General features: G+C 37.1%; 4 protein-coding genes and 3 non-coding genes across 7 annotated transcripts; 3 read left to right on the top strand and 4 right to left on the bottom strand.

The window, feature by feature from the left end:
• Positions 1–1,330: 1,330 nt before the first annotated feature.
• PTAC13 (plastid transcriptionally active 13) lies at positions 1,331–3,695 on the top strand. Its single transcript, XM_021433537.1, has 4 exons — positions 1,331–1,818; positions 2,229–2,407; positions 2,738–3,089; positions 3,279–3,695. The coding sequence occupies exons 1-4, from the start codon at positions 1,399–1,401 to the stop codon at positions 3,357–3,359; spliced, it is 1,032 nt and encodes a 343-aa protein (XP_021289212.1). The 5' UTR covers positions 1,331–1,398; the 3' UTR covers positions 3,360–3,695.
• Positions 3,696–7,672: 3,977 nt separating this feature from the next.
• On the top strand, positions 7,673–9,187 carry LOC110420280 (Concanavalin A-like lectin family protein). The gene has a single exon (XM_021433536.2). It carries the CDS (start codon positions 7,917–7,919, stop codon positions 8,991–8,993), a length of 1,077 nt encoding a protein of 358 aa, XP_021289211.1. The 5' UTR covers positions 7,673–7,916; the 3' UTR covers positions 8,994–9,187.
• An 896-nt stretch (positions 9,188–10,083) lies between these two features.
• On the bottom strand, positions 10,084–11,948 carry LOC110420279 (tubulin beta-2 chain). Its single transcript, XM_021433535.2, has 3 exons — positions 11,353–11,948; positions 10,993–11,262; positions 10,084–10,893 (listed from the first exon to the last, which is right to left on the bottom strand). Exons 1-3 carry the CDS (start codon positions 11,744–11,746, stop codon positions 10,223–10,225), a joined length of 1,335 nt encoding a protein of 444 aa, XP_021289210.1. The 5' UTR covers positions 11,747–11,948; the 3' UTR covers positions 10,084–10,222.
• A 1,518-nt stretch (positions 11,949–13,466) lies between these two features.
• Positions 13,467–13,560, bottom strand: LOC149526907 (small nucleolar RNA snoR27). The gene has a single exon (XR_016351512.1). It is a non-coding gene; the product is annotated as a small nucleolar RNA snoR27 (small nucleolar RNA).
• A 92-nt stretch (positions 13,561–13,652) lies between these two features.
• LOC149526906 (small nucleolar RNA snoR27) lies at positions 13,653–13,751 on the bottom strand. Its single transcript, XR_016351513.1, has one exon. It is a non-coding gene; the product is annotated as a small nucleolar RNA snoR27 (small nucleolar RNA).
• A 40-nt stretch (positions 13,752–13,791) lies between these two features.
• LOC149526905 (small nucleolar RNA snoR26) lies at positions 13,792–13,882 on the bottom strand. The gene has a single exon (XR_016351514.1). It is a non-coding gene; the product is annotated as a small nucleolar RNA snoR26 (small nucleolar RNA).
• Positions 13,883–14,420: 538 nt separating this feature from the next.
• SOUL-1 (SOUL heme-binding family protein) lies at positions 14,421–15,463 on the top strand. Its single transcript, XM_021433539.2, has one exon. The coding sequence runs from the start codon at positions 14,735–14,737 to the stop codon at positions 15,335–15,337; it is 603 nt and encodes a 200-aa protein (XP_021289214.1). The 5' UTR covers positions 14,421–14,734; the 3' UTR covers positions 15,338–15,463.
• The last annotated feature ends 832 nt before the right edge of the window (positions 15,464–16,295 follow it).

The raw sequence follows: 16,295 nt of genomic DNA, 5'->3' as shown, positions 1-16,295 counted from the left end.
GTGCTTTTTTTATGTAATTACGTTAAATTTCGTATTATACTTAACTCATATTTATACTCTATATAAAAATTGTTTGAAAAGAATATTATCAAGTGACATGTGGATAGTTATTTACTCGTTCCCTAATATTTGATAAACTCACTCATTTATTATTTAATTCATATTTTACTTAATTCGCATCTCATATCTATATTATATATAAAATTGTTTTGAAGGGAGATTATCAATTGACATGTGACTGAGTTATTTTCTCTTCCTTTAATAGTTAATAATCTCGCTCATTTACACTTAATTTATATCTATACTATATATAAATATTGTTTCAAAAGGAGATTATTAATTGACATGTAACAAGTCATTTTTTCGTCTACTAATAATTAATAATCTCACTTATTATACTTAATATATATTCATGTTATATATAAAAATTGTTTCAAAAGAAGATTGTCGATTGACATGTTACGATCAAGCTATTTACTCGCTTCCTACTAGTTAATAGCCTTGCTCATTTATTATTAATTCACATTATACTTAATTCATATATGTTATATACAAAAATTATTTCAAAAGGAGATTATCGGTTGATATGTGATAAGTGACCTACTCGCCTCCTAATAGTTAATAACCTTGATCGTTGTTATTTAATTTATATTGTAATTAATCCACATGCCGTATCTATACTATATATAAAAAATTGTTTTGCAAGAGATTATGGGTGACATGTGGCGAATTATTTCCTCATCGCTTTATAGATAATAACTTCACTTATTTATTATTTAATAGTATAATAATAAGTAAATATTTAACTATACTTATATTTGGTATAAAAATGTCTTTAAAAAGAGTACTTACATTTTATGTAAATATTTTTATACGTGATTAAAGTAATACGTGTTTTTTTAATCATAAATTGTTTTTTCAAGAAAAAAATTAAGAGAAGATTATGACAAGAAAAAAAAAATCATAGTGCAAGATTACTTCATCACTTTTGATGATTGGATGATAAAATAATATGTAATTTAATTCATATTTGAGAATATTTTGTTTTTCATAACATCAAAGGAAGTAATAATGTAATTAAAAAAAATTATTGGTAAATTTTCATTAAACCTTCAATACGGTTACTAATATTCAATTACTATATATAATGTATTGGTATTAACTGTCTACAATAAGATAGTCATTTTCATTTCCATAATATTATTATTTTGAAAAATAGAGAATTTCAAATAAGTAAATATGAAAAGGTGAAAAGAAATTGGGCCACGTCGGCCCATTACGAAGCCCATAACAACGAACGCATCGATCGTTAATCTGCGCTCAACGATATCGAAGAAACAACAACGTCCGCTTCATCTCCGAGGCTCGAAGAAATAATCAAAAGAGAGAAAGGAAAAAATGAAGCAGGGGCTTCTTCTATGGAGTCCTTGCTATCTTTCTCCACCGTCTTTCCACTCAGTTTCTCACAGAATTCCATCAACCAAACACGCCTCTCAACTGCCGCCAATTTCTGCCTCTATTGATTCGACTGACACCCAACAGCGGCAGCAGCAGTTATCAGCGAGAGAGAGAAGGCAACTGAGGAACGAAAGAAGAGAGAGCAAAGCAGGGTATAATTGGAGAGAACAAGTTGAGGAGAGACTTATAAAAAAACCCAAGAAGAGATACACTTCTTGGACCGAGGAACTCAATCTTGATAACTTGGCTCACTTGGGTCCTCAATGGTGGGTGGTTCGAGTCGCCCGGATTAGAGGTCTCGAGACAGCCGAAGTCCTGGCTCGGTCACTCGCTAGGAACTTCCCCGACATCGAATTTAAGGTAAACAAATTATAGTTTGTTTGTTGCTTCTTTTGTTTTTCGACTGTTGAAATATACAATGCATTGTTTTGGTTATGCGTAGCACTTTAAGTTTATATTGGGATTCATTTGAGGATTTAACTGAAATGAAATTGAGAGAACAATATTAATGATTCATCTCAAATGTTTGTTTGTGCTAAATGTTCCTAACGGGCTATGACACAACAATATAAGCTTGGACTTGGTCTAGCCATTGTTACCCTTTTGCAGGAGCCTTGGGAGCCAATTTTAGAAGCACGCTCCCCCGTTTAACTTCCTTATACGTACAAAGACATTTTAGGTGTTATTGTTTTAAGATAGAAGACTAGTTTTGGATAAGAAACTGATACATATATAGTATACTTGCATTGATTAGTTACTTTTGTCTCCAGATGTATACTCCAGCTGTTCAGGAGAAGAAGAGATTAAAAAATGGTTCAATATCAATAAAACCGAAGCCCTTATTTCCAGGGTGTGTTTTCTTAAAATGTGTATTGAACAAAGAGATTCATGACTTCATAAGAGAATGCGACGGAGTTGGAGGTTTTGTTGGTTCTAAGGTCGGAAATACGTGAGTGTTACTTTTTTGTCCTTGTTGAAAATTGCTAAATTTGCTAGAACCATATGTTCAAAATCGCGAGTTAAATTGTTATGTGTTGTTGCGTGGAATGAAGATGGCAACATCTTATTATCAACTTTTATTTTAGTTTACACAACCATATAGGATTTTTGAAGAAACTTTAGAAAGATAGTCTAAATATAATCCTTTTGGTTCAAATTAGACAGTGCTGTAAGACCTGATCAAAGAAACTTAGGGATACAAAAGCTTAGCATTTGATTGAATATCCTGTGCTTATCAGTTTTCAGTTAGTATAGCTAAGTCTACCTACATGGTTTGCAGAAAAAGACAAATAAACAAACCTAGGCCAGTGTCTGATGATGACATGGAGGCAATCTTCAAACAGGCCAAAGAAGAGCAAGAAAAAGCTGATCAAGCATTTCAGGAAGAACAGGAAGGAGAAAAAACCCTCACAGCTGATAAGCTGAATATAGAATATAATTTAGATTCCAATGGTGTTACAACATCCATTTTGGATTCTAAGCCAAAACGACAGTCTAGAAAGCGATCTGATACTGTAGCAAATAGAGAAAAGAGTTCTAAACTAGTCCCAGGTTCGATGGTTCGAGTTGTATCTGGGACTTTTGCAGAATTTTTGGGCAGCCTTAAGAAACTGAACCGGAAAACTGGAAAGGTATGACATTCATATGTTTGCACAAGTAAAGTTACTTGGTAGTACACGGGCCAGTGTTCTTGATTGCCATTTGAAAAGATTTAGAAAGCTCTAAATAATTTAAAAGGTCCTTTCCGGAAATGATTGTGGATACATATGTAATTATCTAATTAGAACGACTTTTTGAAATGAAAACATGTTTTCTTGCAGGCAACTGTGGGATTTACACTATTTGGGAAAGAAAGCTTAGTAGAGCTAGATGTCAAGGATATTGTTCTAGAAACAAAGTGATATGAATGTGCTTTCCTTATAATCATTATGGCTGAAGGGTAAGCTCATTGTGCTCATGAGTTTGTGCTATCAATTATGTGGGTATCGTTTATTCCCCATTGTATGTAGATTGTAGCATAGAAGTCATAACCCACACTCATCATTGCTTGTAAGCTTTTGTAGATCACTCTCTTACTTGCTTGCTGTTTTGAATATGCCTTACGATTATGTAATTTGTATAACCTGTGAAGTTGTTATCCTTTCATATATCACATTTTCATTCACCCCCTGGGATGTATACATTTTTGTGTACTCAGTACACACTCATAATTAACCAAGTAATTTGAAGAACATTTTGACCTTATGAATATGCTTTACAAGTTTACACACTGCAACTCTATCAAACACTTTATAGGTTAATACAACATATTTCTTGAAGAGGCAACTGTATGTAACTAGGGAATCATGCCATTAACCCTTGTCTGATCTATATAGAATTGTGTGTGCTTGCTTGTGCTTGTGTCTGAAGGTGATGTTCTGCCTATGTTATGTCCTTGCTCATTGTTTATTTGCAAGGGCTGATGCTTCGCAATTTTAAGCTTTTGTTACCTTGGAGTAATGTATCTTCACTCGTAAATTCTCGGAAAATGGTTCATGTTCTTGAGTTGTCCCCGTAATCATATTTCCTTTATTGATATGATATCCTATTTTTGGATATGCCAGTTAAGTAGTTAAGGGTTATCGGGTAGGCAATTTTGGAAGTTGATTTGACAGTAGTCCTGCAATTGATTGAAATTGCATTCATTGTAATTGAATTGAATTGAATAATAGTAAGAACATCTCACTCTCTTTGTTCGGTCAGTCAATTTATACTTTGTTTTTCACCCTTCCTTTTTTCCATCAAAGCCTGAGGCTTAATATGCGGTTGAGGGCAGCCAGAGAATTATTTTTTTGCCTTGATTGGGTCTTGAGCTACAGACCAAGGGTAGCTCTTTCCCATCTCATAACTGTCCCTCCCCCCCTACCCTTCCCTTTGGTTTGCTAGCCACAGCACTGTGTATCGTTAGCAGGCTCCTTCCTTTTTCTCTTCTCTTTGAGGATGATCTTGCTTTAAAAAGCAAATAGGATTTCAAAATTTCAGGCAGTATGCACAGTTGATAACTTGAGGAGTAGTTTGATTGACATTTAGGTGCCCCTCAATGTTAAAGCTTGGTTAAATCAAAGGCACATTGATGATACTTGCATTGAATTATTTAATTTGTAGTCTAGTGTTTATTAAGAAGTTGGTTGCCTTAAGTCATGGTTCTAACTTTTAGTTTCATTTTTTCACTCTTATAGTTTCTTAAAATTGATAGAATATACTTAATTTATACGATATCTTTTAACTGACAATTCTGTTAACTTTGGAAAATGAGGTAAAGCTGTAATGGAATCCAGTTGTTAAAGCCACCAATGTAGGATGTAGCTAACTGCCTAACTCCAGAATTGGCCTTGCTTGTTGACTGTGGGTTAAATTCTAAGAAAACAACTTTATACTTGTTAGTGTCTTTACTACAATGTTAGTGGCGAACTATAATACTAGTCTTCATATTATTCCTAAGGGCTTCTTTAAGGCCATGGAGACTTAAGATGGCTCTAACAATCTCACAAAAGAGCTGATCTGGCTAGGATTACCTGGTCCAGGTCAATTATTTTTTCAACTTTCAGTTTGGAAGTTTAGGTTGCATGGTCTGTCTCGGCTTAATGGTGGTCCCTCAGTACTCCATATCTTAAAAATTCAAAGGCTTCAGCCAATTAAATGTGCCAGCTTATAATCTATCCCTGATCTAGACAGAAAAACAATGCTAACTTTGCACCGTATTTGGTATCCAACTCATTCCCATCTTTATTTCTTTTACTGATAAGTAGCTATCTTCATTCGGCCGCTTCTTCGTCTCTGTATCTCTCCGGTTGATCGCCTTGAACATTATCAAGGCCCACTTCAACCACCATCTTCCTAGCAGATGATAAAACCCAACCCTTTCTGGGAGAGGTTATTACTCATTGGGTTGTCACTCTTTTCATGCATAATTTCTGATTTTGATCAGCTGTCTCTATAGAGACAGTGCTACATTCCCATATTTCTGCTTACTCTAGGAAATAGATGTTGGCCTGAAAAACACAAGCTGCCTTCCGATGTTTTCTGTGTCTTCAATCCATTTTGTTGATTTTTGATCTAATGCCAACCTCAGAAACTTGAGTGAAGACTTCAGGAAAACCAACCAAACCCGATAGGGTTTAAAATTGAAATCCATCTAACAGGGTCCTTGGGAAAAAAAAAAATCCAAAAGCACCAACTTAAAGTAGGGTCACAAGATTCACACCTCAAAAGCTAGTGGTCCCCTGCCATGTTTCAAATTTAATGCACAAACAAGTTGCAGTGGTTATGGTTCTAAAATTTGTCCTCTTTGTGTGTGAGGGAGTAGGGTTCCACCCAAACTTCATATGATACTCGGCAAGCAGTCTTTGTAACCTTCAGTAGTATGGCATGTGCTCTGTCCCATTTCCCATAGCCTTGTTCATTTTTCAATTATTTTGTAAATAATGAGGACAGATAACCGTTCTGTATGTCTTGCCTTTTGTGCCATCAAGCAAACTGAAAGCTTAGATAAACCACTTGATATAAGAGAAGGGCACACTTCATCAGGGAAAAGAAAAACAGAGGGCACGTTACGCTTTTTGCTCCTGGTAGGGTAGAAATTATTCCTGTCTATAATTCTTTATCTATATGAAGTTACTCGTTTATTTAGGAATAATGATAAAATTGTTCCCATATTTACCTTAAAAACTCTAATTTTTCCCTTTTCATATACATGATGATATCAAAACAGTACATTTCCATTTAGACTTTTCCTTTGATTCATATCATGTAATAGGTCCGTGATTCCTACACATGAGAAGAGTATTGAAATGATGATAAAAAAAACTCATATTTGTTAAATTAAAAATATTTTGAACATATAAATATAAAATTAATTAATTTTAAATTAAATGTTGAAATAATCTTATCAAGGTCAATTGTATCTGCCACTTGAATAAATCTAAAAACTACCCATAATTAATTATTCAATGCAAAGATTATTGTCTTAAATTTCAGAGCATGCAGATTTAACTACACCTGACATCCTGAGGCCCTGACCTACCAAAAACTCTGCAGATTCTTCTCTTCCAGGCTCACGAATTATACCACCCTAGAGTAAATATAAATACCAGTCATTGATGAAGGGTTCTTTAAAGCAACAACTGACTGCATTAACGGCCACCAACCCTTTGCTCATCCTCGAAAAGAATTGAATGCTGCTGAGAATGACTGCGAAGTGAGGACATACACCCCAGAATCACCCAAATCTTTGCTAAGGGACAAGGGTCAATTCCAAGACTCGAAGGTTCCGACCGATGTTTCAAATTCTAAAAGACTTACCTCTTGCCTTAACCAAAAAAGATAAAAGAGCACGCTGCATTAGTTTTTACCTGGAAAGAGCTTGGCTAAAGTGTTGCAGGCAGGCAGGCTGGCACGTTGCACAACAATCCTTGGGTGGGTTTATCAAAGCCCGACCCTGTTGTGCACGTTAGAAAATGGTCCCTCTCTTCAAAGAGAATCCATTTTTTTTTATCTTTTGCTCCCCACACAAACACCTCTTTTCTTTTTCTTATAAAACAAAAAGAAGATTGGAAAGGGGAAGAGCTAGTGGAGGATTTTGCTTGGAATTGATAGAGACTTGAGACTTGACTTGAGACTTGAGACTTGAGACTCCGTGTTACTCTACAGCTGTGTGCTTGTGTGTTGTATGTTTTTTTAATGCAAAAGCTTAGACCATTGTGTAGACATGAGAGTACACTTACCTAAGACATCCTTATCTTTCGTCTCTTTTCTTTATCCTCCTTTTTGTTGTGGCTAACAAACAAGTTTGGCTTGGACAACTGTAACTCTTGAACCCAATAATTTGCAAGTACCCACATTTTGTTTCATATATTTGTACTTGATACCAAGTGAAATTCTTTGGTTCTAAGTTTTTTGAAGCTCAAAGTGACAACCTTTTCTTGTGAAAAAAAGGGTTGGAGAGAACTATGGAGCCCTTGTGTTGGAGTTCAGCAAAAAGAAGTATAGTGAACTATTCATGGTGGAACTTTAATTGATGCAACAACTCAAGAGAAAAGTAGTGTACCTGTCTAGCACCATTAATTAATTTTTGTGGATAGAAATGAAAATACGAAAAAACAGAGTACATTTGAGAATTTAGAAGAAGTACAAGTGCAAAAGTGAAAAATGTCCATTATAATATTCCCTCAGTCAGCAACCACTCAGAGAAAGTGAATGAAAAAGAGTTGCAGAAACGAGTAAACGTATTTAATTTTCACAACCTCCGAGCCAGCCCAACCCTCCTATTCTTTACTTTCTTTTCTCTGGTTCTTCACCCAGAACCCTAAAAAAAAGAGAGGGAAAATTACCTAGTTGTAAATGGAATCATCACCAAGGAAATCTTAGAAGACCAAGAAAGAAAATACCAAATCCAGATTCAGCTCTAACCCACTTCAGCAATGGCCACATTCTCCATTTCCAACTACTTCACAGTCCTAACTTTTATCATTTTCCACTTCAAAATCTTAGCTGCAGACCAAAGTTCCTCTTTTTCCTTCAAAAGTTTTGGTAAAGATCCAAACTTTGTGTCCAATATTGCTTTATACGGGGATGCACGGGTTGCTAATGATGGCTCTTGGGTTCAACTTACTAACTCAGTAGGTGGGAGTGCTGGGAAAGTCATGTATAAAAAACCCATCAAGCTTGTTGAAGGTAAAGTCAGGAATTTTGCTTCTTTTTCAACTTACTTTTCCTTCTCAATGTCCCATGAAAATGGTGATGGTTTGGCTTTTGTTATGGTTCCTCGTAGTTTTAATGTTAATGTGTTAGATAATAGTTCGTTTGGGGTTTCTCTTGGATTGGAGAAAAGTAATAGAGGAGCAGTTGCTGTTGAATTCGATACCTTCAAAGATGCCAAGTATGGTGATTTGAATGGAAATCATGTGGGCGTTGATGTGGGTAGCCTTGTGTCAGTTAAAGCGAGAAATTTATCTTCCGCCAATCTGGTATTAAACAATGGAGAAAAATTACATTCGTGGATTGATTATGAGGCAAGTTCAAAGAGACTAGAGATTAGGTTGAATCAATCTAGTAGTACTAGGCCTGAAGATCCATTGCTTTCATACTCAATCGACTTGTCGAAACTATGGAATGATGAGGACTTGTTTGTGGGCTTAAGCTCTTCAAATAGGAACTCTTCACAGACATGCTTTATTTACTCGTGGAATTTTAAGCTAAGGCAGGTTCCAAATTGGATGCACTCTCAACCACTTGATCCTGAGGCCGTTGCGAAGAACCCCAAACCTATGACAACAGCGCACAAGAGTAGCAATTGTTTTTGGAGAGTTCTTGCTGTGTTCATTTTCGGTGGTGCTTGTGGAGCCTTGACAGCTTCTTGTGTTCTATACCTATGGACCATCCTTGGTGATAGGCGCCCAGTAGCACCCGAAGAGTGTGGTGTGCACCCTGTGGATTTTGAGTACAAGAAATTCAAAGTAGCAGTGGACGAAGAAGCTGTCAAAGTTGGCAAGAAGTAGATGTTAGAGTTGGGGTTCTGTTGGATGTTTAATGTTGTAAATTGATGATCTTTTTTGTAATTGTAGTCGCAGGTTTTGTGTGTGGTTGTAGCTGATGATCAATTGTGAAAAATGTAGCTCTTTGTTACCTAGTGTTTAATGATGGAAGCATTGAGATTCACCTTTAATATAAATTACAATGTTGCTTTTCAAAACCTTAATTGTAAATGCATAATGCTTAAGCAAGTTCTTCGTTTAGGAAATCTATAATTCTCACCTGATTTGAGGATAAATGCATGAATTAAGGTCTTTGACGTGCTTTGTTTTGTATTGTTAAACAATGGATGTTTAGGAAATCTATAATTCTCACCTGATTTGAGGATAAATGCATGAATTAAGGTCTTTGACGTGCTTTGTTTTGTATTGTTAAACAATGGATGCATTGAATTTACGTTTAATATATGAATTGCTATGTTGATTGTGTGTCCTCAATCACAAATGCATAAAATTCCCGAACAAGTTCTTTGTCTAAGAAATCTATTGTTGTGACCTCATTTAGGGATCAACTATCAAGGAATGAATTAACAGCTTATTCTCCTTGCTGAATTAAGCTGCCAAGTTATAGGTTATACCTGAAGTTTTAGGCCTTTATGCTGCAAATTTTGGGGTACAAAGGTCTCAATTCTTCCTTTTGTTCTTTCAGGGATACTTGCCCTGTTTTGATGAAACTTAACCTTTCAAAAAAACATATATATTAAGCTGCTTAGGTTTTCATGCTCTATGACTTGGTGTATAATTAGTGGAACTGAGAATGTTTCATGGAATTTTTGCACTAATAGTTAAGAGCTGTCAATTTGCAAGTCTTAAAGATGGTTCATGGTTTGATCTCATCTTGTAATAGACCTTAACTTTTCTTCTTTCCAATTCCATTTTTTCTGGCACAGTTTTTTGACAGAGCAACCTTCTATCAGCAAGCTCCTATGGTTCTGGTGAATTTTATCAGAACTCTACCAGAGATAAATATTGTTCTTCTTTTGGATGGCCGAAGGAATCATATCAGATTGGTTTAATTTGTATAAACATATGGAACTTAAAGTTCCAAGATTGGAAGAACAGAACTGGAATTATCAATATATTTAACATTCATATTGGCATACAGCTATCCAGATTAGTCCTTTTCTGTTGCCAGAGACTGGCAATTGGATACTTTTTTTAGCATTGTTTTACATCCCGAAATAACTAGAAGTGAATCATTCTTGATACTCCTCCTCTTCCTCCTCATACTCTTCCTCATCAGCAGTTGCATCCTGGTACTGCTGATACTCAGAAACCAGATCATTCATGTTGCTTTCTGCCTCCGTGAACTCCATCTCATCCATACCTTCACCTGTGTACCAATGCAAGAAAGCCTTCCTCCTAAACATGGCTGTGAACTGCTCACTCACCCGTCTGAACATTTCCTGGATCGAAGTCGAGTTCCCAATGAAGGTCGATGCCATTTTCAAGCCATTTGGAGGGATATCACAGACAGTTGATTTGACATTGTTTGGAATCCATTCCACAAAATAGGACGAATTCTTGTTCTGGACATTGAGCATCTGCTCATCAACTTCCTTTGTGCTCATTTTGCCTCTGAACATAGCTGAGGCTGTAAGGTACCTCCCATGGCGTGGATCAGCTGCACACATCATGTTCTTGGCATCCCACATTTGCTGGGTGAGCTCAGGCACGGTCAAGGCTCTGTACTGCTGGGAACCGCGAGAGGTAAGAGGTGCGAAACCAACCATAAAGAAGTGCAGCCTAGGGAAAGGAATGAGATTCACAGCGAGCTTCCTGAGATCAGAGTTTAGCTGACCAGGGAATCTCAAACAACATGTAACTCCAGACATTGTAGCAGATATCAAATGATTCAAATCGCCAACTGCACCCAAAAAAGCAACACAAAGAAATTAGTTCAAGTCCCATGAATGATTAGCTGAAACAGAGAAAAGAGAAACTCAAATGTGATAGATGTTCTTACAGCTTGGGGTAGTGAGCTTGAGGGTACGGAAGCAAATGTCATAGAGAGCCTCATTGTCAAGAACCATACACTCATCTGCATTTTCAACAAGCTGATGAACGGACAAAGTAGCATTGTAAGGCTCAACCACTGTATCTGAGACCTTTGGGGAAGGAAAAACAGAGAAAGTAAGCATCATCCTGTCCGGGTACTCCTCTCTGATCTTCGAAATCAGAAGGGTTCCCATACCAGATCCTGTTCCTCCTCCCAGGGAATGGCAAACCTGAAATCCTGTAGTTCAAAAAAACCCACACCAACATAAGCCCAAGGAAACATACAGGAACAATAACAAGGAAAACAAAACAGAAACAAAGAACTAACCCTGCAAGCAGTCACAATTCTCGGCTTCTTTTCGGACAACATCAAGAACAGAATCGATGAGTTCAGCGCCCTCAGTGTAATGACCTTTAGCCCAGTTGTTTCCCGCACCAGATTGTCCGAAAACGAAGTTGTCTGGTCTGAAAATCTGACCATAATGACCAGACCTAACACTGTCCATGGTACCAGGTTCAAGATCCATGAGGACAGCCCTGGGAACATACCTTCCACAACTTGCTTCATTGTAATAAACATTGATCCTCTCAAGTTGAAGATCCGAATCCCCATTGTACTTCCCTGTTGCGTCAATGCCGTGTTCGGCACAGACCACTTCCCAGAACTTGGCACCAATTTGGTTGCCGCATTGGCCTCCCTGGATGTGAAGGATTTCACGCATTTTTGGGGATTAAAACAGAGAGAAAAACAAACACCCAAAGACAGAAAGAACAGAGAGAAAACGATAGGGTTAGGGAGGAGAGCTGTGGGGACGGAGGGATCTTTATAGAAAAAGTAAAGGGCTAACGGTAGGAACAAGTGAGAGTTATATTTGAATGATGAAGCGGGATTCTTGTTGTTTTGTTTTTGAATTTGGGTGAGAATGAGTTGTTTTTCTTTTCTTTTCCTTTCCATTTTTTTTTTCTGTTTTACCAAACGGTATCCTTGTAAAGTAACGGTCAGATTGAGCTGGATGATGATGGGTGGTTCAGTTTGAATTTCGAAATAAATGAGACAAACCAGCCTGGAGTGGACTGTTAATGCCATTATTATTATTGGCGAAATGACAGAAACAGATTTGTTGATTCAAATTTTAGGCTCCTTGGGGGAAAATTTTGCCTTCCTTTGCTTCAATGGCACCATCAGAACAAGTTAACTCGGTCAAATTTAGTGTATTAGGTTTTCAAAAGGTGGACCTACACACTTTCTTTCTTTAATTTGTCCTAATCACAAAGTTTGAATTTTGTAAGATGGGTTATGATTGCAGAACATGCTTAAGCATGAAGTTAATCAAATCATGATCTTGGGGTTATCGGGGGGAATAAGAAACGGGATGCTTTCATCTTTAATGAACATGAAAATCATTAGAAAAGTAGTGATCTCATGGCAAAATGAACACACTTCATATTTAATTTCATGTTCTAGAATTAGTACTATCTGCTTCACATGGCAGCAAGTGCAACAAGCACATGGAAACCAACTTTGGCTGACGAGAATTTCTAAGACAGCCTTCATCTTTATTCTTTAGAGAACTGTACTCATTCCAGGTTTTACAGGTCATATGGTTTTCGATTGATCAAATAGCAGTTGCACATGGTGAAGAATCGAACTCAACAGAAAAGCACATCACGTATCAATCTTTGTCAACTTCTGGTGCAGCAACAGCCAGTGAGATCAACAGGATTTCTTGGTCTTTTAATATTTTGATCAAACCCTTGTTTATGCAACTGCAAATGGTTGCTAGAATTTATTCAATGAACTTGTCAACAAACCTGCAAAGCTCAATTGATCCTCCAACAGAGACATAAACAATGCAAAAGGTAGATTTCATTTAAGCATTATATTGTTCAGATGCAGATATCTAATTCAAAGTACATTACATCCTAGTCAAAGAATTGACATTCACATTTCCTAGCAACTTCTTCCAGCTGCAAGAGAAAAAGTTTTGTGGATGATGGAAAGGAGTTTAATTCAAATTCTTCATATTCCATTCCATCCTCCATCAGGTTCCTAAGCTAATAATCAATGGATAACCTTTCCCCACTTTCCCCACTTTCTCTACTCTAAATCTTAGAACGCAGCAGCTAACATATTACAGCATCTTAATGAAATGCAAATGTAAATCAAGTGTTGTAGACCACCAAATCCCCATAAACTATAATTCTGAAATCTTGTCCAGTCATGAACAAATTAATGACCAAGATTCAATATTGATATATTGTAAACTGTACAGTAAAAAGCTAGCCAATCCCTAGTTTATCCATGAAGATTAGATATGTTAACCCTCTTGTTAATGGGATAAGAGACATATTTGTTATTAACTGTACCCAATCTTCCAAGCTGCAGAGAACTTGACCTAAAGGAAACAGGGAGGACAGTGAACATGTAACTAAGACAGTAAGACTGGATCTCAGCATGGAACAGTATCTTCAATCCCACCAAAGATGAAGTTCAGATAGATAACGCAGTTTGTAAAAATAGCATCATGGATCCAATGCAAGCATCTCACAAACTCTTACAACATGAATTAACACTAAAAGGGAATCAATTAAACCAACTAATGTAACAAAAGAAAATCATCAAAGGTAACTTGATCTCAGTATGTGATTAGTGTTATCTCCATTTCCTTTCAGAGAAAGTACTATCAGATAGATAACGCAGAATAAAATAAACATCTTTGATCCAAACAAAAAAGAAGAAACCCAAAGAAGAGAGTGGTTGAAAAACGCGCATCTCAGAGAGAACATGCCCTTTTTGTTTCTTCACTGACAATCAAAGTGCAAGGATAACAATTTAATCATCTCCTCATTGATGCCCTTTTCTCTTTTACCATTGAAAAACAGAAAGCTATCAAAAACATTAAAACAAAATCATATCAATCACCTGATCGTTCTCTTAAAAGACAAGTTTTTGGCTTAAAAAACATGGTACCTTGAAAACCTTTGTTATCCTAGGTACCCAATCCTACAGAGGCGGTGTTTGATGAAAGTTGCAGGCTTGCAGCCGTTTATACGGTGACAAGAACCAACCCTAAGGGACTGTTTGGAAACTGACTGTTCTTACCCTATCTCAGGCTGAGATATGAGCACAGCACAGGGATTTGTTTGGTATCCTGTACTCAAGATATATAAGTAGGCTGAAGGACCCAAGCTTTTTCTTTTAGTATATTACTCAAGTCATGGGCTTTCACTTTCTAGGCCGAAAGGCTTTCTCTATAAGCCCATTAAATTTATCTTTTTTGATCAATCAGAAATGTTTCATGGAACCGAAGAAGTCCAAGGTTTTTTGTCTACAATGAGCAGATTCTTGCATTCTTTGCTTTGTTGTTCAAAAAGGGTAGCTTTGAGTAAAACTGCAAAGCCCGAGGCTCATTCTCCATTGAGGCCGTGGATGAACTTAGTCCACGAATTCATCTCCAAATTCGAGCCACAAAATCCATACAAAAATTGAGTCTTTACTCCTCTCCCAAGTAATAGCATTTTGACAAAATAAGCCTAGATTGAACAATCTAGATTCCAGAGGCAAATTCAACACTTTCTTTTCTTCTCTTCTATCTGGTTATAAAAATATTCCTCATTGGCTTGGTGCAGTTGCTAAGCTGAAATCTACTTTGAACCCTCTAGTTAGATCCTCCAGTCCTTCTACTTCCAACTAGTTTATCTTCTCCAACATGGGTATGATTCTTGGTAAGATCAGTGTGGAGACTCCAAAATATGAAGTTGTTCAATCTTCAGCCGATTATGAAATCCGCAAATACTCACCATCAGTTGTGGCTGAAGTCACGTACGATCCATCCCAGTTCAAGGGGAACAAGGATGGTGGTTTTTCGGTGTTGGCAAATTACATAGGTGCCTTAGGCAATCCGCAGAATGCAAAACCTGAAAAGATCGCCATGACAGCTCCTGTGATAACTAAATCATCTGGAAGTGAAAGTGAAAAGATTGCCATGACGGCTCCCGTTGTAACAAAGGGTGAGAAAAACATGGTGACAATGCAGTTTCTGTTGCCGGCGATGTACAAGAGGGCAGAGGAGGCGCCCAAGCCGTTGGATGAGAGGGTGGTGATAAGAGAGGAAGGAGAGAGGAAATATGGGGTGGTGAAGTTTGCAGGAGTGGCAACAGATCAGGTGGTCGAGGAGAAGGTGGAGAACCTCAAGAAGAGCTTAGAAAGAGATGGGCACAAGGTGATTGGCGAGTTCTTGTTAGCTAGGTACAATCCTCCTTGGACTTTGCCTGCTTTCAGGACTAATGAGGTCATGCTACCAGTCCAGTGACTGCTGAATTATGTGGTTAGCTCAATATGTTTGTTGTACCGTTCTTTCTCTCACAATTATCAGAACTTGACAGGTTTTCAGTCATCACAAATTAAATATTATATGTATATATTTTGAGATTTTGGATGGATTTGATATTCTGCTACTTTCATCTCTTTCTAATAATGTCAGAGGTAGAAATGCTGCCAGAGGTTTCTACCTTCATGATTATTCATTCATGAACATGCAACATTAGCCCTGTTCTTGGAGTCCTCTAATCTAAAAAAGATGCATTTTTTATCATTAGCTCATTGTCGATTTGCCTGTCTGGTTTTCTGGCCTGATGTTTGGACATACACGTATCAATCCTTCCATCTTGTGCAAAGCTTACTTTTTGTTACCAAAATAGAGCGGAGATAAGATTACAACCACTGCAAGGGATGTAAAATTGAATAAACTCTGCATCAAAATGAAAAAACTACTGTATATTGAGTATTGACAGAGTAGCCTCTATCCCGAGAAGATGTTAATATTGGTGAGCTTTTATAAATGGATGTCAAATGCCCCAAGCCTCGCACCTACCTGAGGTGCTCCAGTTAATGTCGAAAGTAAATACTGTCAAGGCAGGCAAAACCAAAAAACTAAAAAGAAACAACAGTGTAGCAATGAAATTAAATTGCATAGGCCGCAAACATGGTCTTACTAGGATATGAGCTTCCTCTGATTTTACCTTTTTTGAGTATTGTACACACAGGTCAATGGTCATGGCCCTTGAGTGGGCTAAAAGTTTAAGTAACATATCACAACATGCATGGATTAATTCATGTCCCAAGCCATGAACCTTTTCTCACCTCTCATCAACCTCAACCAGTGAACAGCTTCACTACTATGGTGATGATATTGAAAAGGATAAGTGGTAGTCTCAGGAATTGGCATGCATGTATGAGCCCAATTATCTGCCCCTTAAGCGTATTTCTTC

The sequence above is a fragment of the Theobroma umbraticum genome, unplaced genomic scaffold (genome assembly GCF_002168275.2).
Source record: "Theobroma umbraticum cultivar Fairchild unplaced genomic scaffold, ASM216827v3 scaffold_86.0, whole genome shotgun sequence".
Classification (NCBI taxonomy): domain Eukaryota; kingdom Viridiplantae; phylum Streptophyta; class Magnoliopsida; order Malvales; family Malvaceae; genus Theobroma; species Theobroma umbraticum.
The sequence above is the reverse complement of the archived record's forward strand: the minus strand, read 5'-3'. Positions and strand labels throughout refer to the sequence as shown.